The sequence below is a fragment of the Nanorana parkeri genome, unplaced genomic scaffold (genome assembly GCF_000935625.1).
Source record: "Nanorana parkeri isolate BGI_ZX_2015 unplaced genomic scaffold, ASM93562v1 scaffold29, whole genome shotgun sequence".
Classification (NCBI taxonomy): Eukaryota; Metazoa; Chordata; class Amphibia; order Anura; family Dicroglossidae; genus Nanorana; species Nanorana parkeri.
This window is the reverse complement of record NW_017306297.1, coordinates 1,783,851-1,793,541: the sequence shown is the minus strand read 5'-3', so window position 1 is coordinate 1,793,541 and position 9,691 is coordinate 1,783,851. Positions and strand designations below refer to the sequence as shown.

Here is a 9,691-nt window from a genome sequence, read left to right as displayed (position 1 = left end):
GGTCTTCTTTCTTGCTGCTTACAGATATAACGACTGGTTCTACAAAGCATCCCTTTTTTGATTTTCTCCAATCAGTGTTGTCACCGCCACTAAGCAACCATATCACATACAATGCATAAAATGTGGAATATAACATGGGTGCAAAAAATGAAAAAAGGGCCTCAGTCATGAAGGGGTTACATTTCAAGCTTTTGCTTTACAGGTCATCTGGCAAATGGGGTCTTATAAAAACTTCTTATCTGTTTTGTGTAATAAATTAAAATGTTTCAGAAATTAAATCATTTTTGGGTCACGCCTTAATGACCAAGGAAACATGTGGGTCCCGAGGTTACACAGGTTGAGAACCACTGCTTTATAGACTGTCATTCAGCTTTAAGTATATTTTATATTTACTTACAGCAGATTTTTTTGTGCCACCTTAATTAAAGGATGGCTTAGAAAATCTTGTTTTCCTAGCCCAATACCTGACTGTTCTGCTGTTGCAATGTATCCCAGATTTTGTCATGTCTTTCTCTATATGGAAGTTTGGTCTGGCTGCTATTTATGTGGATAGCTAATATAAAATATCAGAGCATATTGCCAAAAACAGCTTGCACCCACCTTTTCGCCAGTCTGTGAAGTCTTGGTGAGTCATCCTACTGACTGATCCTATATTTCTTGAGCATTTCTCAGCCTAATTTCCCTGTCCCTTTTCCTGCTCAGCTTGGAGTTTTGACTACTCACCATCTTCCTGTAACATGATTACATGGGCAGAGTGAATCCTTTTATAATGGCTACAACAGTTGTGTGGAGATTGCGCCACTAAAGACCCTATAGCATTTTATACAGATAAAAGACCAGAAAGATGGCCTAATTCTCTAACATCTACCAATAACCAAATTATTTGTTTTAGGTGTATTGATCTTTAACATAAGGGCGGCACTCCAGTGAATAGGGATGAAGTGACTATTATTGTCCATATGTGGTTATGACATGACATAATTTTGGTTTCCCTTTAAAAAAAGGACTTCTGTATATTAATTATCTATTACCAGTTCCGGTGGCAGCATCATTATCAGCAGGATGCACTCTGCTACAATTCTGCATACATTTTGCTTTGAAGAGTATTCTTTAACGGACATATAGACCAAACAGCAAGATATAAAGATCATTTTCACTGGTAGCTATTGGGTATGTAATTGTGAAATTTCTATAAAATGTAACTATATGTTCTATTAATATTTAAAGGCAGCCTTATATTGTTTATGACTATGAATATTTTATTGTAGACTGAAACCCACTTTTCTGATTTCTGTTCTTTCTGCTTTTTAGGTTTGCTCCTAATCATGTTTGTGTTCTTCATATTATTTACATCAAGCTTTGTTGCTCTGGATGCTTTTTGTCCAGTATTGTGTAACTGCACAATAAAGGACTTCATTGCTTGCTCGGGAACATCAATTAGAGATATTGCTGCATTATCCATACCTTCTGATGTTACGTATGTTTATATAGGCCACACTGAAGCTACAGAACTGACCAATACCAGCTTTCAAGAAACACCTATAACTGTACGTTTGTTTCTCGAAGGAAACCATTTTTCCTTTATAGAATCTGGGGTTTTCCAAAAATTCCCTCTTCTGAAATCTCTGAAGCTGTCCAACAATAATATAAGAAGTCTACCTCCAGGAATATTCCACAGATTATTTCATCTGGAGCAGTTAATCCTTGAACGGAATGCAATATCTGATCTTGATCCATATATATTTCAAAACCTGACAGACCTAGAACAGCTCATGTTGAACAGAAATATGCTTAGACAATTGCCTGCTGGGTTACTAGATCATCTTGTAAATCTTCAAATACTATATTTATCCAGAAATAAATTGGGCTCTTTGCCAAAGTATATATTCAACTCGTTGTTCAAACTGAAATCTCTAACACTCTATGAAAATCGTCTGTCGGAATTAACATCTGGGATGTTCGATAATCTCACTGAATTGCAAGAGTTGCATTTGTATGCGAATGCAATTGAAACGGTAGATAAAGAAACATTCTACAATTTACCAAAATTAAATGTGCTGACCCTACATAGAAATGGAATAAAAACATTACCTGAGGGATTATTTCTCTATTTGCCTTCGTTAACTAAACTGACAATATATGGTAACCCTTTAACCGAACTTCCCAGTGTGCTTTTTTGCAAAATGGAGAATCTCACCAATTTGTGGCTTTATCGCACAAATCTCATGACAATACCCAATTTTGTTTTTAGTAATCTAACTGATCTAAAGTTATTGGTATTAACCCAAAACCAAAAGCTTCAGAGTCTTCCAAAAGATGCATTCAGTGGTCTGAGTAAACTTCAGGAGCTGGCTTTGCATTCAAACAGTTTGGAATTTCTTGTTGAGGGCTTGTTCCAGGATCTTCAGCAGCTACAAACTCTATCTCTATATAGCAATAAATTGAAGGATCTTCCTGAGAATCTGTTTCATCCTCTTATAAACCTTGAAAATGCGTACCTAAATAAAAGTGAACTAATGACTTTGCCGGGGACCTTCTTTAAGTCCTTGACCAAGCTTAAAAAGGTCCGTCTTGATGGCAACCCTTGGGCATGTGATTGCAGGCTTCAAGATTTCAAGGTGTGGCTTGTAGAGAATGTAGAAATAGTACTGAATACCATGTCAATTTTTTGTGACCATCCTTCAGCACTCATGGGAAAATCTGTCTTTGATTTTAATGTACCAGTCTGTAGCTATACAACTATAGCAAATGACTATCCTTATGAGGCAGCAACATCTTTAGCCAGTACGACACAAAGCATCCAACTGAGAGGTAAGGTGACCTTTACTCCTACTAAACTGCAATCTGCTCATTACAAGCCCACTACTGCCTCTGTTAACCCAAATTATGTGGAAACTACCCATACTCGTACATCATCAAAGGATGATTTATCCACAATTGCTGAACATCCCACTGGTTGGAATAATAATGATTCTTCAAGCACATCTTTGCCGGGGCATATGGGAACAACCCCTAAATTCAATGATGATTTATATACTCTTCTTCTTAGAAAGTTACTTGGATATTGTCTTCTATATGGAAAAATCATTTTTCATCTCAGTATAGTTACAGCAACTATTCAAGTTGTACTCATATTTGTGACAGGTTTCATTTTATTGAAAATAAGGAAAATTCATAGCTATTTCAGCAGTGCTAAGGATCCTGTAGAGCTACAGCGTATCCTGATACCAATAAATACATCTTCTGAAAAGTAATACTCTTATTGTTACATGTTTATATATTTACATTGTCTCTGTTATGAGTTCCTGTTATGTACTACTGATAAACATTAAAGTGACACTAAACTCAGGAGTTAAATCTGAACAATACATTGAAGTACCTTAACTATTAACAAAAATTTAGCTTATTTGTGTATCACTCGGCTGTAGATCCTCAAATCATCTCTGATTTGGTGCTGACACTGTCGTTCCTTCTGGAGGGTGGCTACTTTTGTTCCCCATGGTCCCTGTGTGTGTGTGTGTGTGTTGTGAAGTATTCACCGCTTCACCAGGCCAAGCTTACTCCTGTGATGGACTACAATCTCAATACAAATTAGTAAACTAAGTGTGAGATTGTAGTCCATCCTGGGAGCGAGCTTCGAGCTGTGGCTACTTCACAACACACACAGGAACCATGAGGAACAAAAGTAGCCACGCCCCAGACGGAAGGACAGTGTCAGCACCAATTCAGAGATGATTTGAGGATCTACAGCCGAGTGATACACAAATAAGATACTTTTTTGTTAATAGGTAAGGTACTTGAATGTATTTTTAAGACTTAACTTATGAGTTTAGTGTCACTTTAAGTTTACAAATACTTTACATTAATTTCATGTCTATAGGTATACAGTATAACATTTTGTCTTAATTTTTGTTTTGAAAGTATCTGTTATCATAATTTTGTGTGCCCAAACTTTGCTGTTAAACTCTCAGCATAGTAAAGTGGTTTTGTGTGTGGACATATTCTTCAAGTTTGTTCTGCTTTGTTTAATGGACATCTCCCAGTAAGTTTATCATTTTTTCATAATGTTAAAAATTACCTTTGTAATGTCCATTTTCAGCACATTGAATTTACACAGCAATATTTTCATCAATGCCTTCCTTTTCTTCCCTTCGGATGACAGGTTTGCTTTTATTCAACACTGTTCCATCTTGTCAGGTCACATTTAGCCATTCTGTGCATTCATGGCATGGTACATTTTACGTTTTGGTAAAGTTTTTATCAAATAAGCATTTTATGATCTATTAAATGGCAGATGTCTTTGAATAACAGAAAGGAGAAGTGAGAGAATGAACCTGTCTGTTGATTAACCCATTAGTGACACAGCTTCAGAAATATTTTTTAGTTCTTCGTGACCTGAGCAATTTTGCCAGTTTTGCTATGTGTTTGTTTAACCATAATTTCAATCTTCCTCATTCATTGCCCCTACACTTATTACATACTATTGTTTAAAGTTTAAAGGACAACATGGGCTTTAATTTGACATATGCATGTAGAATGTCCTATTTTTTTAAAATACAAAATACAAAAACAATTGAAAAAACAAACACATTTTTTTAAATCGTTTTGGCAATAATATTGTGTACATAGTGTAGCGAACAGAAGGTAATTCATAATAAAATCTTATATTTGTCTTGATTTATAGGGTATATGATGTCTGGGATTTCAGTTTATTTTTGGAGTTATGTCACAAAATACAAGGAGTGAAATACAATTTTAGTGAGGATCAACTTTAGAATGTGGTGTCTGTCTCCTAACTCTAATAGCCTCCTCTGCATTATATTTTCTTATCAATTGTTTATGAAACATATTTTTTATTAACTTTTTTTTACTTTTTAAACTTTTTTCCTTTTTAAAACATTGAAAAACTATTACAAACTTTTTTAAAAATGGGGGGGGGGAGGGGCAATAAAGTGTTAATTTGTTTTTATTCACAGGGGCTTTAGATACTTAGTATTGTGAGGAGACACTGTACTCTTCTTAGAGATACTATGCATCAGTTTGTAGCACACTGATCCGACTTGCTCAGCTCCACAACACGGTGTGATGAGCTGGAATCTGGATCAGTGGCTGTAACAGTACTGTGTTTACTGTGATTGCCGATCACAGTGATCACAGTGCTGGGACCTCTTGTTTTGCGGTTAAGGGGCTGCCTCGGACACCGAGGGATCCAGCGACAGCATTAACCCCATGAGCTCTGGTCCCTCTACGGACCAGCACTCATTTTCCCGCATGACAGTATTATTTCATCAATGGTCTTTAAATATTTTACATTTTTTAACAGAATAATTCTGTCATCGGTCAGGAATGGGTTAATGGAGGAAATGATATAGAAGGATAGATCAAAATAAAGTGCATATGGTACCTTGATGTGTCACTTACCTAATGTGTACTCCTCCATAAAGTCATTTGGGAGAGGTTACTTAATCTACAAACCATCCCAGGCATGGTTAAAATCCAGGCACAAACACCTAAGGCCTATCCAAAAAGAAGCCCTATGGATAAAAAGTGTGTGAAAAGCACTATATGAATTGATATGCATTATGTGTCTCTATATGCGTATTTAAAAATAAATGAATGGAAACCAGACAATGTGTTAACCTTACCCAGTGTGCCTTTTATTGCGTAAAGATATAAATTCTATGTATCGCACTCCCTCCTATGTTGGTTTCAATTCCTCTCTTTATATTGTGCATTACCAGGTAACGAGACCGGGGACTAGAAAATGAGGTACCGCCTAAGACCTCATTGACATAAACTATTCTGCATAGCTCCTGTCGAGAATAAAGACTTTTTAACACTAGTTCATTGGCTTAATGTCTGACAACACATAAAACACAGTCTGGTTGTACAATATATAATACACACACACGCACTATAATAATATATTTGTGTGGTATTGTTTACAGATGGCTGCTGCACAAGTCCACAACAATTATCAATGTTCTTTAGCCAAACCCAAAAAAAATGTATGGTGCATGAAAAATGCACCACAATACATAAAAAATGCGTGTAAACAACATACTAACGATCTGACAAAAGCAGACACTGATAGATGTGAACCTGGTCTAACATCTAGTACCGATTAATGAGACATGTACTCCTTTTTATGTCTCTTGGTCTTATAAATAGCCACATCCTGTCTACCAGTGTGAAATAATGATTGTTGATTGAGTGGGTTCCACAATATACGTTTCTAACTAAGGATGTGAGGAAAGCACAAGGCAGATTCTGCTGTTGTTATTAAAATAGAACAAAGGATGCAGGAAACAGGTTTTCAGTTCATCCATGTGTCAGGATTGAGTAAGAAAATGTGATGAAACAACACTGACTCATCCATGTGAAATAAGGGTACCCTTACTCTTGGAAATGATTGGTTGGCATAGAATAAGTGTACCTAAAGCCAAAACCTTTTTTTGTTATAGGTAGGGCAGGGAAGGGTTTTTACTGCTGTTTGTGTAACCATGAGGAGCTCCATCATCTGTTTGTCCCAAAGATAATGGTCACTGGGACAGAAAGTGATGGGATATCCTATATAGTACAACTGACACCAGAATAAGAGGTGAGGGAAATCTTCTAATGGGGACACCTGTTGTGACAACTGCCTAAAAGGGCATTGTCCCTCACATTGACACAGAAAGATGAATATACAAAATGAAATTATATAGGGCTTTTTGAGATTAGAAGAAAACCACAATAGAATCAAACCAGTTTAAAAAAATGTACAAAATCTTTTTCATAACATAGAAAACATTAAAATACCCATAAACACACCCATAAAGCAGGTCATGATTGTTTAGCAGAGAATTATCAAAGTCTTAAAGAATAAGACTAAACATCTACGTATACAGAGCCCATATGGTGGTAAACACTGGATGTTGAAAGGTGATTCTACCAATGCTCATGAATTGTTCCACCTTCAAGACACAGAAAGCCCCCCAAAAATGGGTTCTTAGTGGATCTCAACCTAAATTGAATAATTCCTATTCAAAGAAAACATTTAGAAATGTTAATTAAGCCAAAGCAGTAACCTGAATTATTTCAATTTCATCTGGAATTTCATCTAACAAATCGCTGTGAACTTCCTGTCTAGACACATACCTGTCCCTATAGCCTCATAGCTGTATATCTGCAGTGTGAGACCTATGACACTGCTGCCTCTGGCTGCTAATCTCAGAAGATTAGAGTGAGATTTGGTAATGTTACTAGTGTTCTGCTCACTGTGCTCCTTGCTGGAGGTTCCGGCATGAGAAAGCAAAGCCTTGGCCACCTACATACAGAGACACAGTGCAGAACAAGGCATGATAAGTCAGAAATCTGGAAAAGATCAGCTTCGGGGAGACCACAGACAATACCGTTGACCCGCCCTTTGCCCTCTGCTTGCTTTATTCAGTTCTGCTTTCAGAGTTTGATTCTTCTGATTTTTTAAATTATTATTTCATATTTTTTACTTGTTTTTTTAATTTATTTTATTTTTTTTACTTATCAGTTTTTATTTATTTTATAATTTTTTCCCCACTAACTTTATTGCTATCACCCTCAGCTAAATGTAGAAACAAAACTACCCTCCTCCCGCCCGGAACTTCATGTCCCTGGCGTCAGGCGATGGGAATTCCACAGCCTTGGGGCTTCTCTACTCCCTGCCGCCACGAGGCCAGGCCTCGTTGGGAATCTGGCCCTGAGTATGAAGGCTGTCATTGCTGACCTTCGGAATATGTGGATTGTCTGGCTGTCATGCTGATCCAGTGGATTCTTTGAGCCACTGGAGTTGATTTACTAAAGGCAGATAGGCTGTTCACTTTGCAAGGGTATTTGGACATTAGAAGGGACATTTCCCTTAGTGAATGTGGTGAAAATTCACTGTGGAAAGATTACCCAATCATATGCATGGAAAAAAAAAATATTTTTGCTTGCACGTGAATTGGATGATGGAAGTCAGCAGAGTTTCACCTCTTTCACTAAGCTTAGGGAAAATTCCCTTGCAAAGTAAACAGCCTATTTGTTTTTAGTAAATTAAACCCACTGATGCAGATCAGGACTGCTGGTTGATGATTCAAAAATAGTGGGAGCAAAAATCAGCCAGGGCACATGCATTTTTAAAATAAGATCAGCAATGGCAGCTTGCATACTTCTTTTTTGTTGCAGGTTTCTTTATAGAATTCTCGGATTAAGCGGATCTGGCCATCAGCAGTTCACAAAGGTTTATCGACACTGCTCCAAGCCCTTTCTGACTTACACTCACAGCTGCGGTAAGCTCACCTATGCTTCTCAATGTTACAATTTATAATGAAAGCTTCTGCACAACAATGTCAGTGTAAGATGATCAGAAAACACTCCCCACCTGGGTCCCTAACTCGGAGACATTTTATTCCAAAAGAAGGGGCTTAATCACAGAGCTGCTTTATGGATCTGGTGCAAACACATTGTAAGCTTATTCTGGTTCCACACTTGCAGCATCCTGTTATGATGAGCTGAAGATTTTGGTCTCATGGTTTTAAAGTGCAAATAATCTAAACACTTATTGAGCTTTGTTAAGGGCCTGGTTTGACAGGCTTTTGTTCGATTCAAGCAGATTTTGCATTTAAATCCATGGGGTTGCAAAACTCGCTTCAAGCTGGTCAAATGCACTCAAAGCATTTAAAAAAAGTCCAAGCCCATTGACACAGGACCTGTCAGGATACCGTGTGCAGGACTCTATACTGGAGGACCAAATACTCGACCACACCAAACAAGGCTATGAACTTATAGTTTATTAGACATACAAAATCATATAAAACGCAAGTAACCCCAACAACACCCACAAGCTACATAAATTAGCCAAACTAAAGGTAAACAGAATAACACACGGAGTACCACAGGGCAAGTTAACCAGGGGGCAGGGCCACAGGAGGGGAGCCACAGATCAAGAGACATCAGGGGGAAGGAGTCAGGGTCCAAAGAGGCAACTGGTTACAGGACTCAGGCAACAGGATACAGGTAATGGCAACAATACTGTGGCAAAATCCCCACTGCAGGGAGGAATTAAATACCCTCCCAGGTAACACCAGGCGGTGCTTAATTGCAGAGACATCTGCAGGTGAGTCCTGGAGCTGCAGGTCCTGGTTCCAGCGTCACAGCGCCACCTGGAGGTGCTCAAGTACCAGACAGCCACTGACTGCCCAGAGACACCTGCAGGTGTGCACTGGAAATGTAGGATCTGCTCCAGCTGCACGGCGCCACCCGGAGGCATCCTGGTTCCTGACAGGACCGTAAGGAATAAGGCAAAGTGCACTTTTTCTTTCTGCCCCCCCACCCCTGACCCAACAGGTCCCACCTTACCGATCCACAGATGTATACTTACATACATCTGACAGCTACAACCTCCTGTGATGATTGACATCCAGTGCTTCAAGTCTCTCTCTCCTGGTTGAGCCTGTGTAGTAGAGCCCCCTAGAAGTCTAAAGGTGCCCATACACCTTACGATCATCGCACCTTTGTTCGATTTTCAAACAACTGACCCATCATGCACAGACCATTGTGGGTTTCAATTAGCTTTCGTTAGCAATATCACCTTGCCGAATTTAGTCGATTGACAGAACGGATTTTCATTTGCGCATTAGCAGTGTTGTTTTTTTCGTACGAAAATGCCACTAATCCATCGAATTTCGTACGA

At 38.3% G+C, this 9,691-nt stretch overlaps 1 protein-coding gene across 1 annotated transcript; it reads left to right on the top strand.

Moving 5' to 3' along the window:
- The first annotated feature begins 1,291 nt into the window (after window positions 1-1,291).
- Window positions 1,292-9,449, top strand: LOC108795717 (platelet glycoprotein V-like). Its single transcript, XM_018567008.1, has 2 exons — window positions 1,292-2,582; window positions 9,390-9,449. The coding sequence occupies exons 1-2, from the start codon at window positions 1,326-1,328 to the stop codon at window positions 9,447-9,449; spliced, it is 1,317 nt and encodes a 438-aa protein (XP_018422510.1). The 5' UTR covers window positions 1,292-1,325.
- The last annotated feature ends 242 nt before the right edge of the window (window positions 9,450-9,691 follow it).